The 25,168-nt window shown below is 49.3% G+C and overlaps 1 protein-coding gene across 4 annotated transcripts in view; it reads right to left on the reverse strand.

Annotated features, from left to right (window-relative positions):
* The window catches only part of GRIK4 (glutamate ionotropic receptor kainate type subunit 4), a 365,968-nt gene that overhangs the window by 203,139 nt on the left and 137,661 nt on the right, over window positions 1–25,168 (reverse strand). For all 4 annotated transcript variants that reach the window (XR_012897765.1, XR_012897766.1, XM_075909747.1 and 1 more), the window contains exon 2: window positions 21,457–21,588. Coding sequence is in view for 2 of the 4 variants with exons in the window: in XM_075909747.1 (XP_075765862.1) it covers window positions 21,457–21,538 (82 nt within the window). In the remaining 2 variants the exon portion in view is untranslated. The remainder of the gene's footprint in view (window positions 1–21,456; window positions 21,589–25,168) is intronic.

The following is a 25,168-nucleotide window of genomic DNA, read 5'->3' on the forward strand; positions in this document are numbered from 1 at the left end:
GGCCTGAACCTCGGCCATGGACTGGACACTGACTCGCCCGCAGACAGGTGAGTTAAATATTGAGAGACCCCCTTCAGCCACCTAGGGGAGCTCGCACACAGGACCGAACTGGTTACACCAACAAAGACAGAAGAGTACAGGGGGTTACCCAGTCTCAGACCAGGGCCTGGGGCACACCCACGCACACACAGCTGTCCAGTGAGTGCCCTAACCATGAGAGAGATTCAGTTTCAAGCCCCAACTCTGTCTGATTTGGGCACATCCCAAGGGAATGTCCAAATCTATGGGCTATTGGTCTCTTTCTTTTTCATTCAGTTTTCTGAATTACTTCATTTTCATGCCAATGACTTTTGAACTCTGGAAATTTTACACCACACAGAATTCTTGTTTTCCAGACAGCCTTTGCCGCTTGTCTCTTGCAACAGTTCAGCTAATATTGTTTCTGACCAAATCATGCTGCTGGGTCAGACACGCCACGCCTACAACCACAGTCCATTATGGGACATTGGATGTAGCTATCTCATAGTGTTGCCATACAATGTCCCTAGGGTGAAGCGGGAACCCTGAAGCTACATTGTGGGACTGTGTCTGGAGACAGAGAGGAGTTGTAATGTTCTAAGCGTTGGGAGAAACCACTATTGATTGCACCAGTTTGGTTGTCCATGCCAGGTCCTATAAAGAACCACCACACCCCAGGGTGCAAGATGCCTGGCATGGTTGTTGCATGTGTAGGCAACATGACGTTGCTGAGACGTTGCAAGCTCTTGAAAGGCAACAGCCTGTTTTGCAACCAAGCAGTGTGTTATTTACCTACATGCATAAAAACAGCCCTTCCAGTTAGTCTCCCAGAAGCAACAATCATGCTAAAAACCCCACGTGCAATGGACGTTAATAGATCAGAACTGAAATTCAGTGCCAGAAGTCTGCAACTGCCAAAGCACCTTGGAGACAGGAGACATGGTACGAAGGAGCCAAACCACAAAATAACCTGTTTTCGTTCAGAGATGGGCTGGGGCTGGCTGGGCGAAAATAGCCAGCATAACAAATGCATGAGGAAATCACAGAGGTGAAAGAGGAGCAGGCCCATGTTGTGACTGTAAAATGAAATTTTTCAGGAACGGCTTTAGTGCAGGCTGGATGCCAAGGAAAACATGCTGGGGAATGGAATGACTGCTGCACATGTGCGCACACAACACACGCACTACCCTTGCAGGTTGTGAATCACTCTGAGCGGCAGGAGGAAGCAACAGAAGAATTCCTTCCATTCAGGGGCAAATTCCCATACCAGAGCTGGGAATGGGGCAAGGATACTCGAAACGCAATCCCCCCAACTCACTTCCATTGCCAGCTTTCATGTTTCGCTGCCAACTGGACTCCGCAAAAAGTTTGCAAACCTTGCCAGCTCCGCTAGCAGGGAACCTGAGGTCGGCTCCTGGGTTCCCGTTGCAGCCTGTGCTTCGGCATCGGTCTGACATGAAACTGGGAGGCAGCTCTGGGCAGTGCACCATTCACGCATCCCGGCCATTGAGTTTCTGCTATAGTGGCCGGTTTATGGCTATTCCAGCACAGGTAAACTGAGCATGCGTGTGGACTGAGCCCTTCTCTTTCCAGCTCTGCTGTGGCAGACCTAATGCAACGTCCTGAGCACAAGCCTCAAGAAAATACAGTACCCAATCTAAAGGCCAACTGGCTTGTATGTGAGTCCTTCCAGTTTACTTCACATGGGCTCTAATGGGCTAAAAGCACCAGCGGAGAAGGGGGTTGGGGATGGCCAATCAGGGGCCAGTGGGAAGGGAAATGGCGGAGAGGAATGCTGCATAATCTTAGGGTCCCTTATCATTTAGCTCCAAGGGGTTACCTAGAAGACTCGCATCCAAGCCAGAGTGGTACCCAGAGGGTCTGAACCTCTTTCCACTGAGTGGGGCCTCCTGTCTACCTCGATTGGAGCAAATGCATCACCCTGTAGCCCCAACAGCTCCACACCTACAACTCGCTTGCTGTCTACCCACTTCAAAGCAGTGACAGGTAATACACGGGGAGCTCATGAGATCAACCGATGAAGTATTTACGACTTCGTATTCTCTCCCCAGGTTTCCTTCCCACATTCAGTTCAGCTTCTGATGGTTTTAAAACCTCGGCGTGTGTGCACTCACACCCACACAAGCACAATTCTGTCCAGGGCTGTGGCACCCCCAGAAAACAAATCTGCTCCACACCACCAATATGGACTCTTAGAGCACAAGATGCCCACAGGTGCTGACTCTCAGGGAAGATGAAGAGGCACTTGTGCTCCGAAACACAAGATAACCTATTGCCGGGATATGAATTCCTCTCCAGAGAGAAGCTGGAAAGCCATTTATTAGTTCTCCACTCGCCACAATCACCTGACTGTGCAGCTCACATGTCCCCACCACTCAGGGCTGGCAACTTTACATCTATCTTCTCCATGTCAGAGAGGGTCCCCAACACACTTCTCCTACCTAGGCTGCCAGGGAATTTGTTGTAAGAGAGGCAGTGAGGTCTGGCTGCCAAGGCACTGGATAGAGATTCTTAACTCCCTGGATTCTATCCCCAGCTCTGCTCCTAAGCCACTGTGCGATATTCGTAGTATCCCAGAACTGGAAGGGACCTCGAGAGGTCATCGAGTCCAGTGCCCTGCCCTCACGGCAGGACCAAGCCCCATCTAGATCATCCATCATAGATGTCTATCCGACCTGCTGTTAAATATCTCCAGAGATGGAGATTCCACAACCTCCCCAGGCAATTTATTCCAGTGTTTAACCACCCTGACAGGTAGGACCTTTTTCCTAATGTCCAACCTAACCCTCCCTTGCTGCAATTTAAACCCATTGCTGCTTGTCCTATCCTCAATGGCCAAGGAGAACAATTTTTCTCCCTCCTCCTTGTAACCACCCTTTTAGATACTTGAAAACTGCTCTCATGTCCCTTCTCAGTCTTCTCTTTTCTAAACTAAACAAGCCCAATTCCTTCAGCCTTTCTTCATAGCTCATGTTTTCTAGACCTTTCATTCTTTTTGTTTCTCTTCTCTGGACCTTCTCCAATGTGTCCACAGCTTGTGAGTCGCTTCATCTCTGTGAATCTGTTTCTCCTCCCAAATACAAATAATTACAAATAATAATATTGGTCTAGGGCCTGATTCTGCAGTGAAAGTCTGGGCCACTTGGCTCAACCCAGGATTAGACCCCTGCCTTCTAAGGAGTCTGTCTGTTGAGTTTCCCTAAGCCGGCAATAGTTAGCAACTCCTAGGATTGGGCCCTGCCTTTCAGGTAGATTTCCAGAAGCATCTGGCGCAGTTACGCTTTCAAGGCCCTCAGAAAAACAGACAGGCCCGACTCACCGGCAGAAAGGCGGGTTACAGCTGTGTTTACCCTGGTGGCTAGCTACATTAGGCAAGAGCATCTGCTCTGATGCTTTTAGCACAATAGATCTGCTGTGGTAAAAGAGGCTAGTTTCTCTATGATAATATCTCTCTCTCTCTTTTTTTTTTTTTTTTGCCTTCTACATGCAGGAGGTTCAATTCCTTTGTGTCTCTGTTTTGCAATGATTACAGGAGCCTATGATTCTATTGGCCATGGGAGGGCTTAAACGATGCACAAATCTCTGAGCTGGCACATGGCACCCGGGAGAATTTTCCCCATAACGACCATTAGCTAAGCGGCAGCAGTACTGGTCTGGGTCCCTTCTGCCGGCGAAAGCGAGCGAGGTAGGAACGGAGAGCAAGCTGCTCTTCAAGCAGCAAACAGGATCCTTCGTGGAATCTGACACTCCTCCCAGACCATTAATTACTAACCCACCAGCATGCCCCATATTCGGGAGCAGATCTGCAAGCCCAGCTCTTGCACTAGCCCCCCATCCCGTCCCCTAAAAAAGCCTGCGCCTTTCCTTCAAGAATCCCAGCCGCAGCTTCCAGCTCAGCTTATTAAATAAAGCAGTGTGCTAACAAGGGTAATCCACTGATAATTTCTCTCATTTAAGGCCTATTTCATCTCAACCAAGTAGACTTATTTCCATTTAACATTCTTAATTCTTTCAGCGCTTTCAGCCTCCCAAATTGGCTTCGACAGCCACATTGACATTCAGCCATCATTTTCAGATCAAGTTCCATTTCGTCTCTCTACACCCCCACAGCTTCGAAAGTGCAAGTAGAATTCATTAACATTGTCCTTGGGAGAATTAACCATTCCACCCCGCAGCCTTTGCCGGCTGAGAGCCATTGGCTGGCGGGGGGCTGAACCGAGATTGTCTACCGCTGGCTTGTTTCACTTCCAGTGTGGATCGTCAGCCCCCTCTCATCCCACGCACACACCCACAATGTACGGGACTCTAACCGAGCCCTGTGCCGATATCAGAGCAGCTGCCCTGCTACGATTTGGTGGCCGATTTGAGCACATCATTGTGATTTCATTCGCCAGCCACGGGAGAAAAGTTTGCCTGTTAGATCCCCACTGTGGGTCAGATTTATGAGGGACAATCCCACGCTCATTTCATTCCAAAGGACAAAAATCCCGCCAACACAGTCCGTTGCACTCATTGGGTTTGGAGAGGATCCCTCCCAGGGGACAAATGCTCCCATGCATTTTAGTGAAGCCTTGTGTGTCTGGGCTAAGCCATATGAGAATTTGGGGAGCCCAGGTCTCGTTAGTTGTGAATCCAAATCCCTTACACAGCTTTGGAAATCTCAAACTCTGTTACTCACTAAAAACAAATTTGCCATGAACCCCAGTAAGCAGAAAACAAACCACAATGTTCCATTATAATCCCTCAATCGGAGAGATTCTTTCCTCACTCTGCCAAGTCTCCAAGAGGAGAGACTGCCAAGAAATCAGACCATAGCATCACAAATTCCTCCAGGCAGCCAAGAAAATGAAAGGAAAGGAGAAATATTCCTTCCCCCTCCCCCCCATCAGCCAAGACTGCACAAAAATCTATGACATGGGAATCCCAGGAGAGCCACCAAATAACTATGTTCCGGCATCCTGAAACTGCACTGCATCAGCATTGCACCAAGAATGTGGATAACGATGGAACATCAGGACGTCATGCCACAATTAACGAGTCTCTCTCTCTTTCTCTGTGGCAACATTCAGTGTAATAAGTGGCTTTTCTGTGCCACAAGCCTGCAAGACACTGATCTACATATTCCACCTGGCCTGAAATACATTCGAGCCGGATGAACAATCATTCAATGACATTCCGCCTCTTTTGCTGGTGAATTCCTCTCTGCACATTGCCTCGCATTTATTAGTTATCTGACATTATTTGCCCAATAACTTCTGTAAATAATGCTTCATCTGTGACTATTGAATGAGAAGGTTGCTGCAAATAATTGCAATCCTTATGGTTTCGATTGGCCATGGAGGTCATAGGGGTATATTTCACTTTAACTGGACTGGCAGAACGTTTACTTCTGTATTGTGAACATTTCCGACAACCAATTAGAAATTCACGCTCTGTGAATATTCAACTCTTTGCACTTGAATATCACTGTGCCCCTCTCACGCTCCTGACAGGAAACTCAAGCTGCTGGAATATTCATCGAGAATGAACATAAACAGAGACATGAACATTGTGCATAGGAAGCCTTTTAAAACCTGAAAAATATTCGGCAGTATTTGCCCAGCTGTACCCACAACCTACTGGCTCCATTGTACAAGCAGATAAACAACGTTTAGTGCTTGCAGTGCTTTTCTTCGGGTGATGCAAAGCACTTTGCAAAGGTGGGAGGAAGGATACTCATCTCCATTTTGCAGATGGGGACAACACCACACAGAGGGAAACTAAGGTCTGTATTTATCCACATACTTACACAGTCCCATCACTTTGGTATTTGGGCACTTTCCAAGTGCCTATGGATTTTATCCTCACAAGGTGCCTGTGAGATAGGGAAATATCATGAACACCCCCTGTTTGAGAAGGCAATGAAAAATGACTCACCTGTGATAGAACTGGGAACAGAACCTAGATCCAGCCCAGCACAGAATCATAAGATGCTAGAACTGGAAGAGACCTCGAGAAATCATCAAGTCCGATCCTCTGCCCTCGCAGCAGGACCAAGCCCCATCTAGATCATCCCTGCTAGATGTCTGCCTAACCTGCTCTTAAATTTCTCCAGAGATGGAGATTCCACAACCCTCCCAGGGAATGTATTCCAGTGTTTAGCCACCCTGACAGTTAAGAAGCTTTTCCTAATGTAAAACCTAAACCGCCCTTGCTGCAGTTTAAGCCCATTGCTGCTTGTCCTGTCCTCAGAGGCCAAGGAGAACAATTTTTCACCCTCCTCCTTGTAACATCCTTTTAGATACTTGAAAACTGCTATTGTATCCCCTCTCAGTCTTCTCTTTTGTAAACTAAACAAGCCCAGTTCTTTCAGTCTTCCCTCATAGGTCATACTCACTAGACCTTTCGTCATCTTGGTTGCTCTTCTCTGGACCTTCTCCAGTTTCTCCACATCTCTCCTGAAATGCGGTGCCTAGAACTGGACACAATACTCCAACTGAGGCCTAAGCAGTGCAGAGTAAAGCGGAAGAATGACTTCTCGTGTCTTGCTCACAACACTCCTGTTCATGTATCCCAGAATCATATTTGCTTTGGCTCATATTTAGCTTGTGGTCCACTAGGACCGCTAGATCCCTTTCTTCCGTACTCCTTCCTAGACAGTCGCTTCCCATTCTGTATGTGTGAAACTGATTGTTCCTTCCTAAGTGGAGCACTTTGCATTTGTCCTTATTAAATTTCATCCTATTTACCTCAGACCATTTCACTAGTTTGCCCAAATCATTTTGAATTTTGACCCTATCGTCCAAAGGACTTGCAACCCCTCTCAGATTGGTATCATCTGCAAACTTAATAATCAAACTCTCTATGCCATCATCTAAATCAATGTTGAAGATATTGAACAGAGCTGGTCCCAAAACAGATCCCTGCAGAACCTCACTTGTTATGCCCTTCCAGCATGATTATGGACCGTTAATAACTACTCTCTGAGAATGGTTATCCAGCCAGTTCTGCACACTCCTTATAGTAGCCCCATCTAGGTTGTATTTCCCTAGTTTATTCATAAGAAGGTTATGCGAAACCGTATCAAATGTTTTACTAAAGTCTTGGTATATCAAGACTACCACTTCCCTCCTATCTACATGGCTTGTTATCCTGTCAAGGAAATCTATCAGATTGATCATTCTTTACGAATCCATGCTGGTTGGTACCTATCACCTTATTATCTTGGAGATGTTTGCAGATTAATTCCGTAATTACTTGTTCTGTTATCCTCCTTGCACAGAAGTTAAACTGACTGGTCTGTAGTTTCCTGGCTTGTTCTTCTTTCCCTTTAATAGATGGACACCATATTTGCCCTTTTCCAGTCTTCTGGAATCTCTTCCGACTTCCATGATTTTTCAAAGGTGATAGCTAAAGGGTCAGATAACTCCTTTCTAAACTCCTCGAGTATTCTAGGATGCATTTCATCAGGCCATGGTGACTTGCAGAGATCTAACTTTCTTATGTAATTTTTAACTTGTTCTTTTTTTTTATTTTAACTTCTAAACCTACCTCATTTCCACTGGCATTCACTAGGTTAGGCATCCTGTCACCATCCAGCTTCTTGGTGAAAACCGAAACAATGACGTCGTTAAGCACCTCTGCCATTTCTAAGGTTCCTGTTATTGTTTCTCCCTCTTCACTGAGCAATGGGCCTACCCTGCCCTTGTCTTCCTCCTCCTTCTAATATATTTGTAGAATGTCTTCTTGTTTCCCTTTATGTCTCTAGCTAGATTTAGCTCAGTTTGTGCCTTTGCCTTTCTAATCTTGTTCCTGCAAACCTCAGTTACATGACCGTGCTTCCTCCCCAAAAAATGTGTCCCTGCATGCAAATGGTCTGGCACCTCGTGATGTTTGTTCCCACTCATCCAAATGCTGGATCACTTCTCAAGGGCAAATACCACAGGCAAATGCTCTGGAAGGCAGGATCCATCCCTCATGATGCCTTCATCACCTTCAGCCTTACCAGAGAGTCTAAGGAAGTCCATTCTCAAGCGTCATATCCGTTCTCCCTGCCCACTGCTATACCCCACGAGGACAGTACACACATACGCGCTCACTTGTTCTTTGCATTATCAGCAATTTGCAATAGGCCAGGAAGCATTTGTCGCTGCTTTGGCAGAAGAGATCCTAGATAAAAATAAATGGCAGTTGTCTGAGTTGTTCCAACTCTCGCCAGGTTTTGCAAGGAATCTCGGCCATTTGTTTCCGTGAGGCCTTCGCGTGGGAGACACAGGGCGGGGGACAAGGGCGCACGCAGCCAGGAGACACGCTTTGCAGTCGAAGGGATGTGCCCGCACAATGGAAGTATAGGGGAGGGGGTCGTCTATGTTTTCTGCCACCATCACTGTCACAGAGGTGCGAGCAGGGCTTGGCTGTGCTCACTACGACAAGAACAGCAGACTGGCTGAAGCAGGAATCACGGTGCTGAGATCAAGCCAGTGACTGGGGAGCAAGTAGGACTCCCTAGCTCAGTCCAGTCTTCTAGCTAGCGTGAGTTCCGATGGAGACATCCAGGGGAAGGGTAGCAGCATGGGTGCCAGTTGCCAAGATGAGGAGGAGGAAGGATGCATCCACTGCGTGGGGGGGACGGACCGCACACCGGTGACCCAGAAACTGCCAGAGAAGAGTGGCTGTAAGAACTACTACAATGCCCTTTCCCTGCCTGAAGATAGATGTGCACCCCCTGCACCACTATCTCCCCTAGCTCCTTCCGCCACCCCCATTCACAGGGAGTTTCTGCCATAACTTGGCTCGGAGGAAGCAGCTGAGATCAGAGCAGATGCACACACATCATTAGGTACCAAGCAATTCTAAGCAACTGATCTCAGTGAAGAACGGAATGCAGGAGAAAGGACTGGGAACAGCTGGTCCAGGCAGAGCTGTGGGTATAATTTGGGCAGCCCGGGTGTCCATTACTGTTTTGCTTGTCCTGCACGTAAGGAAGAATTCAGCTTTGGGACTCTGAACACTGATGTTTTTAAGTTTGAATCACTACAAAACCAATAAATACAAGCCCCAGAAAGAGGTGATTTTCCTGCAGCGAAGACCTTTGTGACATGTGTCTCTTTAACAGCATTGTCCTGGGACTTCCACAGAGATTTATTATGAGGAGACTGCAGTAAAAACTAGAGCCACTATGTGCCAGATATATTCTGGACAATCCTCATGGACTTACGTTTAATACTTTGGGGGTCTATTGAATTGAAAGTGTGTGTGTGTGTGTGTGTGTGTGTGTGTGTGTGTGTGTGTGTGTGTGTATGTGAGAGAGAGAGAGAGAGAGAGAGAGAGATTGATTGCAGGTAGCATTTCTAGGAGACTAAGGTCTTGTCTACACTGTCATGTTTTGTAGCTAAAAATTGACTGTTGGTGACAAAACAGTGAGAACATTTACACTGTGATGAGACTTTTGTCAGGAAAAACACCCAGCTCAGGCGACAAAAAAACTTCCACTCCATGAGAGACTTTTGTCTTTTCCCTTCCCTTTAATGTCAACCAAGAGCCAGTGTGGGCTCTGCTGATTGTTCTGTGGAGAGAACTGGCTCCCGCCAGTATCCCACAATGCCTGCCCTGATGGCTCTGCTCAGTGTTTTGTGATCTCTGCTGCCTGGCAGGCACGTGCCCCTCCCCTTTCAAAGCTTCAGGGACTATCTGACAGCTGAGTGAGCTGTTCCAATTGGGGAACAAACAAACAGCAAATCATTGGAATGCTCCTGTTCTGCCCGGCTAGGAACACAGCGGCAGGCAGGCCACTACTGTGGGGGTGGGCTGGCGAGACGGCTGTGCTCCTCCGACATTTCTCAGCACAGAGAGCTCACAGGACTACAAGGGAATCTCAAGAAGTGCAGGGATAAGCTCTGCCTTCCCACTGCACTGCACTGCGGGATACTTACCCACAATGCTTTGTTCCATCTGTTGACAGGGGAGCTTGCAAGGTGGCCTGGAAATTGGGAGGCAGAAAAACTGGCTTGACCGTTTCTCAAGGCTTTTACAGCTGGGCTACAAGCTGAGCATGCCCGGCAGGATCGTGGGGCAGGGCTCCTTTAGACAGGGCAACCTGGCTACACCCTGTGAGTTCAATGTGGGGCTGGCTCGCCCCATCACAAGCACACAGATGTCTTAGACAGCACAGCACCAGGAGGCTTTTCCCACAGGGCTTGAACTCCTCTTTATCTTGGAAGGGCCCGCTCTGTCTTGGTTGTCTAGAAAGACTGGCGTCTTTAAAAGTCCCATCAAGGACTTGAAGGCTCGGGCTAAGAGAAGCATCATTTTTATCAACTGCTCTTTCCCCCGGCAGACAAGCTGGGTGAGGTAATATTTTTCTCTGGACCAACTTCTGTTGGAGAGAGAGACAAGCTCTTGAGCTTACACTGAGCCTTCTTCAGGTCGGAGACAAGTTTGAAAGCTTGTCTCTCTCACCAACAGAAGTTACATTTACCTCAGCCACCTTGTCTCCCTGGGACCAACATAGGTACCACAGCTCCTGCTAGGCAGTCAGTCACTGTGAAACGGATTAGTTGGGGAGAGTCAAAAGAAATCAAAGGGCATTTCCCGAAGATGAATTATTGAAAGGTTCTGACATATTTGTGGTGGTTTGGGGATTTATGCACATACCTCAGGGAGCATAAATAAAATATCACTCTAATCGAGGAGCAGAAAAAACAATATTAGGAGGCTGAATAGCTAACAAATGAATATTATACTTTGCTGCACCTTCCGCCGCACGCCAGTAACAAATAAAGAATAACAATGAATGTATTTCACCATAATGGACTTGACTGGAGTTTCTTTTACAGGGGGAAAAAAAAGAAGAAACATTTATAACGTCACAACCAGACAAATTTAGGAGGACATGCATCAGCAAGGATTTTATTTATGTTATGTTATGTTCCTCTCTTTCCCTCTCCCCCAATCTAAACATTCCTTTAACAATATGATCTGACAAGTGGGAATGAAATATCAGAACAACAATGACTAAAAAATTCTTCCATTGACTAGCTACCATCTCTCCAAGAGGAGAATTACCTTCACTGCTACAAAAAAAAAAAAACCCTTCTGTGAAGGCAGGAAGCATCTACACCACCGTGCTACCGAGCAGTGTTTCTCAACCTTTTTTTATAAAGTACCCCTTTAAAATAAAAACATTTTAAGTACCCTCAGTACCTACAATTTTCAGACACACACATTTTTTCTACCATTGCAACACATTTGTTTAAACAACTTCATCATAGCCGGGTGGGCGATGAAATTTTTGGGTGTAAAAAGTACACAAATAATAAAGTGCTGTAAAACTTAAAAACAAAAATTCAGTTTTCTCCTCTTTTCAGTTGTGCTCATGTACTCCCTCAGATGCTTCTTGAGTACCCCTAAGGCTCCTCGTACCACTGGTGGAGAAACGCTGCTCTAGAGGCACTGCCGCAGTGCCTGAATTGTGCTGCTGTAGTGTAGACAGACACCGAGCGTCACAAGTCCTGGTTTCTGGCTCCAGCCCTCATGATTCTGATTTGCAAAGGCTCAAACCCCTCCCCCACTCCCAGTTCCTCATGCCTGCCTGTGAAAAATGGAGATGAAGATACTGGGCGTGCTGCTTCTTATGCATTGGAGGAGCTCCTCTAAAAACTACATCTGCCTCCAGACATTTAAGCTTCACCTCTGCTGTGATGCCTACAAGATGCTAGGCAGGGGGTATGCAACAGCTATTCTTTATTACACCACACGGTCTGTAAGTTCTAAGGATGCAAGGGAGTAGTCGAGTCAAATACTCGCTCCTTCCCCCCCCCCCTTTGCTGCCTCTGTGTCAGAGGCAGCAAGAGGGGGGAAGCGGGAGCCAGTGACGGAGGGGGGGAGCCAGCTTAAAAGCTCCGTGGTGCGGGGGTGGGCAGAGCCACAAAATTCTGGAGCCAGTGCGAGCTGCCGCCGGGAGCTAACCCCCACTGTGGCTCTGCATTTTAAATGTAGGGACTCTTACTACATATAAAATACAGAGCCACAGTGGGGTCAGCTCCCGGGGCCGGCGCAAGCCAGGCCTGCTTAGTCCCAGCTCACGCTGCCCCCATGAGCTAACCCCACTGCAATTCTGCTGTTTAAATGTAACAGGAGCCAGGTGGTAGAAAGCGCCCCCTACCTCCCTTATCGACTAACCAAGTAGTCCATGGAAATTCCATCGACTAATCGATTCGCTGATTCACCGCAATGTAACATCCCCAGTAAGTTCCACTGGGCAAGGACTGCCTTTTGATGCTGCATGTGTGTAGGGCCTAGCACAGTGAAGTCCGATTCCAAACCAGGGCCTTGAGACACTACTGCAATCCAGCCGGAAAGCAGTTGGAGACGTATGGATGTAAAGTGATATGTTATTTATAATAATGGCTCTGCACACACCTGTCCACTTGGGCGTGAAATTGTGTGCTGCAGGGGCGTCCACCATTTTCAAAGGATTGCCTGAGCTGCAGGTGATTTAAAAAAAAAAAAAAGGATTATTTTTAATCCCTTAACAAGACTGCTGTTCAAGTCCGGTATACAGCTAATCACATATGTGTTTTATTGACCTACTTCTTTTCCAGTTCAGCTGTTCTCCTCTCCGCTCTGCTCCCCTCTGGCTAGGTGTAATTAGTTCCTCTTCCTTCCGAATAGGCGGTACTTAAACCTGTTGTTCCCAGAAATAGGTGTGATAAGTGGGCAGGCAGTGCGCTAATTACATTTAGCCAGAGGAGAGCGGCCCAGTTAATGCCCCACTGGGAGCTTTGTTTTCTTAAATGTTATTCATATTTGTAAGTGGAAAGGTTTTCCAGCAACTGCTCCTCTTCCTAGTGCATACAGCTCCTTTGTTCCTGGCCTGGAGCGTTAACCCCGCTTCCGCCACCTCCCTCGGGTCCCACTGCAAAATGAGGCCCTGTCCACACGTGGGGACAGCTATCCGTGGCCAGCGGTTGTTGTAGTTGCGTCGATACCCATCGCGAAGGCCTCAGTTGTGCTGGACAATTGTGTCGCACAAGAGAACGTGAGCACCTTGTCTGACACGACGCTAAAGGCTGTTTGGAGAGGCGGTGGGTAGCTGTGTGGAGCGAGCTGCTGGCAGTTACGTGGGAGGGGTAACGAGGTTGGCTATAAGCCCCTATAGTTTTAATCATGACTTTCCTTTTCATGGCTATTAGCCACCATGATCAGGGATGCATCCCCATCCTCTGGGTGTCCCTATGCTAAGGTGACCATCCAGGCCATTTCGGCCTATGCCTCTGATTTCCGGATTAAGGATGTTAAGTATCAGGTAATTGACTAATCGAATAGTTGATGCATTTTTGCATCGACTATTCGATTAGTCAATAGGGTGCCTCCGCCTTTGAAGTGTAGCTGTTGCTACACTTGAAAGGCAAAAAAAACGAAGCCCTGGGGACTCCCCTGCTGACCCCAGGCTCCGTGCCACTTTGAAATGCCACGGGGAGCCCGGGATCAGCTGGGAGCCCTGCCTGTCGGGGTGGTTAAACCTTGGAATAAATCACCTAGGGCGGTTGTGGAATTTCCATCATCGGAGGTTTTTAAGTGCAAGTTAGACGGACACCTGTCAGGGATGGTCTAGACCAATGGTCCTCAGCACGGTGCCCACGGGTACCATGGCACCCGCCGGGGCATTTATGGGCGCCCGCCTAGTGACCAGGGCCGGCCCGAGCCATTCTTGTGCCCCGGGCGCCCGGCGCATGCGCAGCCCTGGCCTCTCCCAGCCCAGCAGCCCCAAAAGGTTGAGGACCATTGGTCTAGATGGTGGTTGGTCCTGCCATGAGTGCAGGGGACTGGACTTAATGACCTCTTGACACTCCTGCCAGTTCGATGATGCTGTCAGTGCAGAATTGTGTTACCCTCCAGTGGCTTTCCCACAATGCCTGACGTGGACCACTCTGTCCCAGTTCTGAACTCCACTGCCCAGAGGACATAGAGACCAGAAGCCCTTTCCTGCCTCCCCCTTAAAACCCTGTGAATTTTTTAAATGCCTTTTCCTGACTGTCCAGTACAGCAAGCACAGATAGCAGCTCTCCACTGTTGTGTGCAACTGACCAGCCGACCGCACCAGCCACATGCTCCAGTTGTGCCCTGGCTTGGTGTAGCCAGGAGGCCCTGGATCTCCCGGGCCTGTGAGGAGAGGAGGTTGTGCTGACACAGCTACTGATCAGCCATAGAAATATGGACGTCTACAAGGAAATTGTATGTGAGATGCCTGAGGAGGAGCGTGAAGGGGACAAGCAACATTGGTGCGTGAAAGCAAAGGCGCTGCGGCAGTCCAGGGAGGCCAACACTCAATTGGGCGGCAAGTCACAGGCCTGCTGCTTTTACAAAGAGCTGCACGACATACTGAGCGGAGACCCGCCATCCCACAGACCACGGTGGACTCGTCCAAAGAGTCTGAGATGCAGACTCTGCCATGAACAGTGAGGACAAGGAGGAGGAGGAGACAGGGTCTGGCTACATCTTGAGCCTGGACCAGTTGGAGACTCCACTGCCGTCTCGGCAGTCGGGTGTGTGTGAGCCCGTTGCAGGGGAAGGAACCTCGAGTGAGGATAGAAACCTGTTTCCCATTATAATGGCATATTGAGAGCTCTCCAACTTAGGACAAGGCTGCTGACTTTTCACCGGTTGACTCCTGCTAGAAAAGGTGGCTGGTACAACAAAGGGAAGCAACATCATCATCTGCTTTTCATTCCCCTGGAGAGGGAGGCAGGATCAGCTGAGCAGCTGTTTACCTATCCAGGGATGTGCCATGAACCCTCCCAAGAGAACTCAATGGAGTTTCCTTGGAAGTACAGGTTGGATGGACTTCCCTGGGCCGACACCCCCGGGACCTGATCCATCCTGAATGAGGGAATTTGCCGCACCTGCAGCCAGCTCGCTACTTCGCCGTTGGCTCTGCTTCTGGCACCAGCCGGGCTGCCTGTGTAACCCACACACCTAGCGTGGCTACTGAGCAATGCAGTGGCACCTAGACCACAGCAACAGTTAAGACCAAGAGACCTCTACAGCAGGGGCTGGGACCAGCTGGCTTTTAGCTCAGAGGGTAGAGGATCCTATCAGGGCTGGCCCAAGCCATTTTGGTACCCCGGGCCAAGGCGAGTGGTGCCGCCCCTAGGCACACAGTGCAGGCCCACCCCCTCTTGGGTGCACGGGCCCCCCCTGCACACACGGCGCATGCACTGCCCGGCCCAGCCACCACTGCTGGCGCGCAGCCTGGGGCGGGCCACACCTGGCCGTGCAGGGCCCCGCGGCCGTGGGGGGAAGGGCGCTGCTGGCCGGTGCCGCGGGGATGGGGGAGGCTGGCGCTGCGGGAGCCAGGCACGTGGTGCCTGATAGCGGCTATAAGGGACGCCGCGCACCCCTTACAGCTGCCATCAGGCGCTCGCACATCGGTTGGCGCTCCAAGCAGCTGCCCGGCTCGCCCACCCCTTAGTCCGGCCCTGGCTCCTATACTCCACTTCAGATGTCCCAAGTTCAAATCCACCTGGTGGTGGTTACAGCTGCAGATAGTCCCAGCTTGGCAGCAGCCCCGGCCCAGCTCCTCTGCCATGGCCCGGTCCCTGTGCTGGGATCCCAGCTTCAACTTCAGCTCTGGCTCCAGCCCCCTGGTTCCCCTGCCAGGCTGCTGTGCATCCCCAGCTCCGGCTCCCCGCTGGGATCCTGTGCAGCCCTGGCAGGCTCCCAGCACAGAAGGGCTCCCAGGTGCCAGCCTCCTGCTACCTGATTCCTGGCCACCAGGGCTCTCTGACTCAGGAACACGCATGGTCCTGCTGGACCACAGATGTTGCCGGACCAGAGAGTCTCGGTTTAGGGAGGTGCAACCTGCACTTGGCAATCCTCTCCAGCCAGCAGCCTTATGTCTTCCTCCTTAGCCAGGCCCTTTCCCCGCTGGCCAGTGATAACTTCACCTGGCACCACTGCAGACCAGAGGCCAGTGGCATACCGGCCCAGGCAGCCTTGAGACAGCAGCAGCAGCTGTGTGCTCTGTGCCCTCATCACCCTCAAGAGCAGCTGAAATCACCACGACTAGTGGAAAATGGTGCCAGGATTCCGTGCCATTGCTCTATTCTCGTTATTCCACAGGGCTGATCAATTCTCTCATGTCCCTCACCTCTGATGGGCCAGACTCACCAGGGCTTGTGCTGCGAGTGGCACCACCCACATGCCAGAGCACAAGTGTCCATAAGCACGTCTTGTACAAAGCAAGGGAAGAGAAAGCACCGAACCTTCGCTTGTGCTTTCCATTGTGACTGTACTGACAATGGAACCTGTCACAGCCTTCCCATGCTGTATGAAAATTGGCTTAAAATTGGCTTATGAATATGCATAACTCAAAGACACTTTATGCAAAACAGGTCATGTAACATACCACTTTAAAGCTACTATCTGCTGATTGTGCATATCCTATTTTTGTTCACGTATCATTTTTGTATGACATATGAAGAGTGAAACTATTTTTAATTCTAAATGTGCTAATGGGGGCCATAAATGAAACTTGAGGAGCTTAATGGCTCAGTACTCAAACCAATGACCTGTGAATGGTTTTATTTTCCTGTAAGTCCAAACTGTGGTTGTTCCTAGGAAGACATATGACCTTGCCCTCTGGTGCTGGAATCCATCTTGAATCTGGTATTTTTCCATCCAGATGAGGAGTGCTAAGCAAAGGGTTCCCACCATGGGGAAAGAGCATTTAAGGAATGAAAAGCGATCAGTCTGTTGTCTTCAGCTGGCTTTTGAAATTGCCTCCCTATCCTAAGAAGATACACATGAAGAAACCTGGAAACAAAGAACTGTAGTGAAAAGGATGAAGGCAAAGCTCCTGGGCTCAGGTCACAAAAAGATCAACTCTAGCCTGAGATAAGAACAACAGTTTAGGGCAGGGGTGGGCAGAAGGGCCTCTGTGGGCCAGATCTGGCCTGCCAAGAGGGTGGATCCAGCCTGCAGAGACCTTGCTGCTCCCCTTCCCCCAGGCCAATTACGGCCTGGGGGCAGGGGAACACCCGCGAAGCCTCCTCCCGTCCTTCCAGGAGCACGTGGCACTCTGAAGTGCGGCACACTGCTCACAGGGTGGGGACAGAGCAGAGGAGACGGCTTTGCATGCTCCCCCGCCCCCAGGCCCTATTTGACCAAGGGGCAGGGGAGCATGGGAAGTCTCCTCCCACGCCAGGGGCATGGGCACCTAGGAGGAATGTGTGTGTGGGGGAGGCACTCCCTCCACCCCCAGACCAATCATTGTCTGGGGGTGGGGAACCCAGAAGTATCTTGGCCACCCCTTCTGCTTGATGCCCCGCCCCTTCCTGTGCAGCCAGGGGCCACTTCAAAAATTTTATGAAGTGGCCCCTGGCAAAAAACTATTGCCCACCCCTGGTGGACAGTAAGAATTTGCATGTAACACATTTCTTAGTGTATTAGAATTAGCTGACGTCTTTTATTTATTTTAACCTAGTGACTTATTTTGATCTGCTGTTTTCACTTGCAACCACAAAATCCTGCATTTTATACTTAATACAAATACTTTTATTTCTTATCAAGCCCAGTGTAAATAATTATTACCGGGGTGGGAGGAGGGTAGGAATCACTGTGGAACTCTCTCTTTCAAAGAGTGCTAAGCTTACGTGCGTTCTCTGTCTAAAACTTTTGCCCAGAGTAAGATGGATTTTTGTGGGGTTCTGTTCCCTTTTGGTGGTGGTAAAGGCTTGAGAGCTGAGCCCTCCCTGAGCTGAACTGGCTCAGCATCTGTGTTGCTCTGCTGGGGGTGGTGACCCCAACTCTGTACTTTGGAAGGGGGAGACCTGAGCTTCTGGCCCAGCAGGACAGAATAGTGGGGTGCCCCACAGAGTTTGATCAGCATACCAGGTGACATCCCCAAGGCTACTCCTGAGAACCAACCCATCACGGAACCTCTGGGTGTTTTATCTGCAACAGCTGTACTTGTGGCTTGCAAGGTACCTCACCCACATGCCTGGACCACTAAGCCAGCAAAGGGGGAGAAAGAAGAGGACCCAGGTGACAGGTTTAGCCAGATCCCCCAAGCTGGTGCCGCAACGGGCCTGTGAGCAGAGGCCTGGAGGGTGAATAGTTCAGACAGTGTGGAGAAGGAATGGGCAGACAGGGGAAAGGCGCAGGAAAAGGAGAGGGAGATGCCACAAACGCAGATGCGTCAGATTCCTGCAGTGCTGTCAGCTCAGCAATTATGGGCTCACCTCCCACTGAAGTCCCCCAAAAGAACATTTTACACCGGATGCCCACACAAAACATCCCCAGCGCCCACCCAGTTATTTGGCCCGGGCAGACGATTTGCCCATAGACAAAAAATGAGGTTCTGTCAGCTGAGTTAATGCCATGCAGTTGTTACACGTGAACCACAAATGCTGGAGATACAAAATACCCAGCATCCACTCTGGAGAGCTACGAACTTTCTGAGTTATTTTCTCATGAAAAAAATGTGACGCAGCTTCCCCTCCCCCATTGTATTGTTCTCTGCCAAGTATGCAGGGGTTAATTTCTTTCTTGAAGGAAGACAAGCACTGGAGTGGGAGGAAGTCACTGAAAGCATGAATGAACTAAATTCACTGGGGAATAATTAATGCAAATCCCTACAAGGTAAACAAGACTGCAAAAGCACTGACCCATGGGGGAAATGGAGGGGCTTGGTTTTGAGCATGTTCAAGAGGCCTAGCAAACAAAGAAGTGAAGTGATCCAGGAACAGATATGACAACAGGGATCGACCCCCCTGCAGGCAGGCTCTGAAACAGAGCTGGCTGGAAAATGATCATCTGAAAAGCCGATGAAAAAAGTCCTTTTTGCAAAACTGGAATTTTCTACAAGCAGAAAGTGAAATTGACAAAAGCTCCCCAGGAGAGCTGCCCAGCTAAGTGCTCTTAGCCCCTCCAACCCTCTCGTTGATTTCATTTTCCAAGCTCGAGTCCTCCAGGGCAAGCAGGAAACTGACAAATTCTCTCCGGGTTGCCCTAAAAAGGATTTTTTTCTTGAAAGCTCTTCTTGCCAAAGCCTTCACAGTTTTTACATTTTTACCACGTTTGGGACAAATTTTTTAAAAAAACAGGAAATATTTCCTTGGAAGGGATTTCCATTTTCCAGCCAGTTCTAGATGGAAGGTTTTTTTTAAAAAAACTTACCAGGGTCTTCATAAAGAACATGACTGATACCTGGCAGTGTCCTTGGCCTCTCTTTGTCAGAGGCTGGAGAGAGATGGCAGGAGACAAATCGCTTGATCATTGTCTTCGGTCCACCCTCTCTGGGGCACCTGGTGCTGGCCACTGTGGGCAGACAGGATACTGGGCTAGATGGACCTTTGGTCTGACCCAGTACGGCCGTTCTTATCTTATGTTATGTCTTATGTTAGCTCTGAGCTGGGTTTTTGCTTGGAAGATACATTATTTCCTGTAATGATTTTGTTCTAAGTCTCTTCTTGTCTCTAGGTTGGCTGGTCACTGGTTATCCAATCTTCCTTGTAGCCCCGGAAATGGATAGAGGAGCAAGTGCTGATTTATATTCTGAATTGCTAAATGTGGTCACAAGGACAGGAAGAATTGCAGCCTAAATCCCCCCCACTCTGGAGAGAGGAGAACTTGATTTCCCGCTCTCAGAAAGGTGATAGTTTACGGCAGGGGTGGTCAAAGGACAGGCTGCAACCTAGTATTAGGTCATGGAATGCCAGGCACTAGGTCGCTTTTCTGTAGGGTCACCAGGTGATTAGTGGGGGTTGCTAAGGCAGGATTCCTCCCTGTCCCGATACCCCAGAAGAGCACTGCAGCAGGTCCAGCTCCACACACTGCCTTCTCCCTTCACACTGCCAGCTCCCCACTCCCATTGGCCGGTTGCCGGCCAATGAGAGCTGGGGTAGACAATGCCGGCATATAAGAGCAGCGCGCACAGCCGCTTGTGCACTTCTGCCTAGGACCCGCTACTGGCAACTCCCAGGGCATAGTGTGGTCTGAGGCGCCAGGGCAGCAAGACGCCAGCCATAGAATCCCCCACTGCTCTGTGGGTCTAGGGCAGTGTTTCCCAATTTTATTTGGCCACGGAACCCCTAGAGTTGCCTTAAAAAAGAAAAAAGGCCCCTGCCGCGTTTTGTTGACCAAAAAAAAAAAAAAAAGCCCTCTGCCATGGCTCTGTCTCTTTAACATGGGGCCGGGGAGTGCCAGCTCTTCGCGGAACCCTTGCTTTCACATCGCGGATCCCCAGGGTTCCCCAGAACACCAATTGGGAAACACTGGTGTAGGGTAAGCCCGTGCCCAACCCAGCACCCCAATCCCCTGCCCCAGCCCTGAGCCCATTCCTGCACCCCAAACCCTTCATTCCCAGCTCCACCCCAGAACCCACACACAAGTCAAAAGATATAATTAGGTTGGGCCATCACAATTTTTCTTCAATGGGGTCATGAGAAAAATAGTTTGAAAACCACTAACTTAAGGCCACAAAGGGCTTCAAGTTGTAGTTACCTCAGGAATGAAGACATCCCTACCCCCAGCCCCAACCAGCACAAGCAGTGTTCTACTAGCAAAGGTAGAAGGGGGTTTCTTCCAGATGTCACCGATATGTGAAAAGGAAACCGATTAGCCTCTTATCAGCTCCAAAGAGTCAATAAAAGCAACCCCAAGCTCCAGGGACAGCAAGCAGGAAAGCAGTTTCCACCCTTAAAACAGCAGAGCGAACTGTCAGGACAAGGTGAGTTTCATTCCCAGAGCCTCCGACTGCCTTTTTCTCTAACCCGCACAGGCAGCAAATAAATGCTGATGATCCCGGTTTCACAAACTCCTTTTTATAAGCGTGGGTCCCTCATGAATTAAGCATCTTGGCGAAGTTAATGGTTCTATAATGCGGCTAAATGACATTCAACCCGGGTTTCACATTTTTCACTCTCCCTGGTGCGAGGACGAAAATATATTGCTGGGGAAAGACTTTTTGCTGTTTGCGTAGCGCTTACAGGGGAGCGTTCGGCATCGGAGACGAGGAAAATCCAATTGTATTCCGTAGCTCCTCTTTCCCAAGGGGCTTGCACCACAAATTTATATATAAAAGATTCCCACAGGGAAACATTAACTTGATGAAAACAATGCAAACATGAATACTCGCCACCAGCTGCATTTGATTGATGCTCCTGCAGTGGCGACACTATTCCTAGCAGGGAGCTAGCGCTAGGCAGCTACAGAAGCCTCGCTCACTAGACGGCTGGCTTGATGGGGAAAGTTTGGGGCCCTAAATCACAGGCTTAAGCATGAGCCTTGCTTTACTTACTCCGCACACGGGCGCTTGGTAGGACACACTAGTGACAGCCGACTCGGGCCTTGTATTTTTATCGAGAGCAACCAATGCCTCCCAGCTTTGGATAGGGGAGGGGGGTTCAAGCCAACGCATGCAGGATTGTTACTCACCGATCCTCAGGGAGTGGGGGCTGGCAGCGGACTTCATTAGCCACACCAGAAGGAGCACCAGAGGCGCCAAGACCCGGGGCATCTTCTATAAATCCTCATGGATCCCTGTGGTGGCCTGGGCATGACATAGCTCTGCAAAGAAGAGAGGTTGCATGGTTAGCGACCCTGCCGTGAAACCCGCTGAGCATGCAAGAGCACCCTGGTGGCAGGGACAGTTCATCTCGTCTCCCACAACCAGACAGAAGCAGGGCAAGCATGACAGTGAGCCAGAGCCGCTAAGCACACGTCCTTGACCCACCAACTCCCCAGCTGGTTCAAAGCCCCAGTTCCCACCTGCAAAATTGGACCCAGGGACTCCATTCAAAGCAGAGTGGTGGAAGGAATCACTTGGATACACAAAGCAAGACAGTATCATAAAAACTGGCACTTAGATCCCCTAAATACCTACATAGCAATTTAAGCATCCACCCATAGGACTAGGCACCAGTGTTCCCTGAAAGCTGAGTGCTTGGGCAGCCATGCTGGAGAGAGCACCCACAGCCTCCAACCGCCAGCAGTACATGGTTCTATTAATGGTGCACATGCCTTGGTGCACACATTTATTCTGCACATTGATGGAAAAATTAGAGGGAACATTGCTAGGCACCCTCACTGATGTGCCCGTGTTTTGAAAACTGGAACAAAGAGGAGATACATTGGTCAGGAATAAATTAGAAGTCTGGATGAGCAGAGGGGGCAAGCTACCTGCATAGCTTGAAGATGGAGCTGGATACATTTGTGAATGGGATTATATGAAGAGCCGGCCTGTGATAGGAAGGCTGAAAGAATTGGGTTTGTTTAGTTTAGAAAAGAGAAGATTGAGGGGGGACATGATAGTGGTTTTCAGGTATCTAAAAGGGTGTCACAAGGAGGAGGGAGAAAACTTGTTCATCTTGGCCTCTGAGGATAGAACAAGAAGCAATGGGCTTAAACTGCAGTGAGGGAGGTTTAGGTTGGACATTAGGAAAAAGTACCTAACTGTCAGAGTGGTTAAACACTGGAATAATTTGCCTACGGTGGTTGTGGAATCTCCATCTCTGGAGATATTTAAGAGTAGCTAGATAAATGTCTATCAAGGATGATCTACACAGTATTTGGTCCTGCCATGAGGTCAGGGGACTGGACTCGATGACCTCTCGAGGTCCCTTCCAGTCATAGTATTCTATGATTCTATAGCAGCGGACAGGACTTGATGGCCCAGAAGGTTGCTTCCAGTCCTATAAAACTTGCTTATTATATAAAAATCAAGAGCAAGTACTTATGCCATTGGGCTTCCTCGATTGTGAGTGTTTGTCCTCCACTTTCATAACCCTAGAAGAGGTCTGAAGAGACAGATCTTCTTTAAAGAGCAGTCAAATACGGAGCAAACTCTCACAAGCATGGAAGAAGGAGACATGCCCTACGGCTGTAGCTGACCATCAAAGCTGGAGGACGCGGTTTCAAAAGCTGTCACCTGGAAAACAGACATAGCCAAGCCACCAACCACACCACAGCCCCAAGCCTTGATTCAGGAGCAAAGCTATGCTCGCCGCATTACTCTCTGAGCGAACATCAGAAGGTTGGGATGCGTGTTTTTTTCATTAAGCCTGAGGTGCTAATTATCCATCCTAATCTGTCACCGGTCATTTTGCTGATCTATAGCTTGGGGCTGTTACACAACTGACAGTGGTTTTCCTCCCAACCCCAGGAGGCAGCTGCAGAAGTGGATAAAGATCACAGCGACTCACTGGCGCGAGAGGAAAGGGGGAGGAGGAGAACAGATTGCTAATACAGCCAAGGGCAGTTATTTCCATGCAGTCCCTAGACACAGGGTTTAAAAGTTTCCTGTGTCATCTCATTACCATTATAAACACATTCCCACACAGCCGGAAACAGACATCGTGCTTCACAGCTGGGGAGTCAGGCATGCTCCCATCTACACAGGACAAGACACTGGCCAGTCAAACTGGAGCAACGACGGGGAAGAGACCGTCAATGACAAGAAAAGCAGGAAGGACTCTTTGGAGGAAGGGAGGGGAAATACTGCATAGGTGAGACCAAGGAGAGGCACAGCATGATAGAAGGGGAAACAGAACCCTTTGCTGCTACATAGCTCGGGGATCCAGGGAGCTGCCAGGCAGCCAGAGGGCTGGAGTGGTGTGGAATGAAAAATGAGGGACAAGGCGGGCGAATAGGACCAAGGTGGCAGTGATCGTCTATCAGAACCTCCCTTGGAGGCCTTCCGCAAAACCCATCCACTGCAGCTGAGCTGACAGCACGTACGTACCCCAGAGGGCATGCTAGGGTCAAGCTCACAAGCAAGAAGTTTCTCGGCTTCTGGAGATGGGGGACTTTCAGCTCTGAACTCGGCTCAGATCTAAAGCGGCACCTGAACAACCTGCCAGATAATCCATAGGTGAGCTAAGCTGGTCCTACCCCAGAGAATTAGCAGGGGACTGACCTCTGGGAGACATTTCCCAGAACTTCACTACACTGTATCAGGTTGGGGACTGTCGGGTCGGAGTTAGCGGTTCCACTTCTTCCCTGGTTTTCTTGTTTCGAGCATACGGCTAATGAAGCTTTAATTGTCGGTTCTAATTTTCTTTGCATGGTCTAATGCTGGTTCGTCCCAGGTCTTGGACTTTAATCTACCTTAAGCCACCGGTTCAGACCCACCCCCACTTGGTAACGGCTGGAGGTGGTTACCATCGGACGGCATCTTGGTGACCTGAAGGAAAACAAGCTGGCTGGTCTCCAGGGGAAAAGGAAAAGACACGGCCCACTTGGCCTCCTCACTGGCAGTCCCAGCAGAGCAACTTAAAATTCAATAGGCTGCCGTGCGCTCCCGTTCTTCAACAGGGATCCAAGTCCAGACGCACACCCACGGTCAAGGGTGTGTGGGGGAAGATTGCGTTGCTTGCTCTGTCGTGTGGCTGAGTACTGACCCCGGGGCTGTGCATTTTGGCAGGGCCCTGGTCTCTTATAGAGACCTCGGAGCTAGCACAGCACGTATAACTTGCCAGGTGGGATCGTCAGAAACTATCAGCAAATCCCCACCTTGAAAGTCAACGGCAGAGATTTGAGGACACTGCGAATAGACACGTGGTGCTCAGAGCTCTTTTGAAGGAGGCACTGAAAATCCCATCCCCTCTCGTGCACTCCTAGAATGTTAGGAGTCATTAAAAAAGGGATAGAGAATAAGACAGAGAATATCTTATTGCCGCTATATAAATCCATGGCACGCCCACACCTTGAACACTGCATACAGATGTGGTCGCCTCCTCTCTAAAACGGTATATAGGCTTTGGAAAAGGTTCAGAAAAGGGCAACAAAAATGATGAGGGGTTTGGAACGGGTCCCATATAAAGAGAGATTAAAAAGACTTGACTTTCAGCTTAGAAAAGAGGAGACTAAGTGGGGATATGATTAGAGGTCTACAAAATCATGACTGGTGTGGAAAAAGTGAATAAGGAAAAGTGATTTACTTATTCCTGCAATATAAGAAGTAGGGGTCACCAAATGAAATTAATAGGCAGCAGGTTTAACACAAACAAAAGGAAGTTTTTCTTCACTTGGCGCACAGTCAACCTGTGGAACTCCTTGCCAGAGGATGCGGTGAAGGCTAGAACTTTAGCCGGGTTCAAAAGAGAGCTAGATAGATTCATGGAGGTTAGGTCCATCAATGGCTATTAGC

Source organism: Pelodiscus sinensis, chromosome 26 (assembly GCF_049634645.1).
Source record: "Pelodiscus sinensis isolate JC-2024 chromosome 26, ASM4963464v1, whole genome shotgun sequence".
Lineage (NCBI taxonomy): Eukaryota > Metazoa > Chordata > Testudines > Trionychidae > Pelodiscus > Pelodiscus sinensis.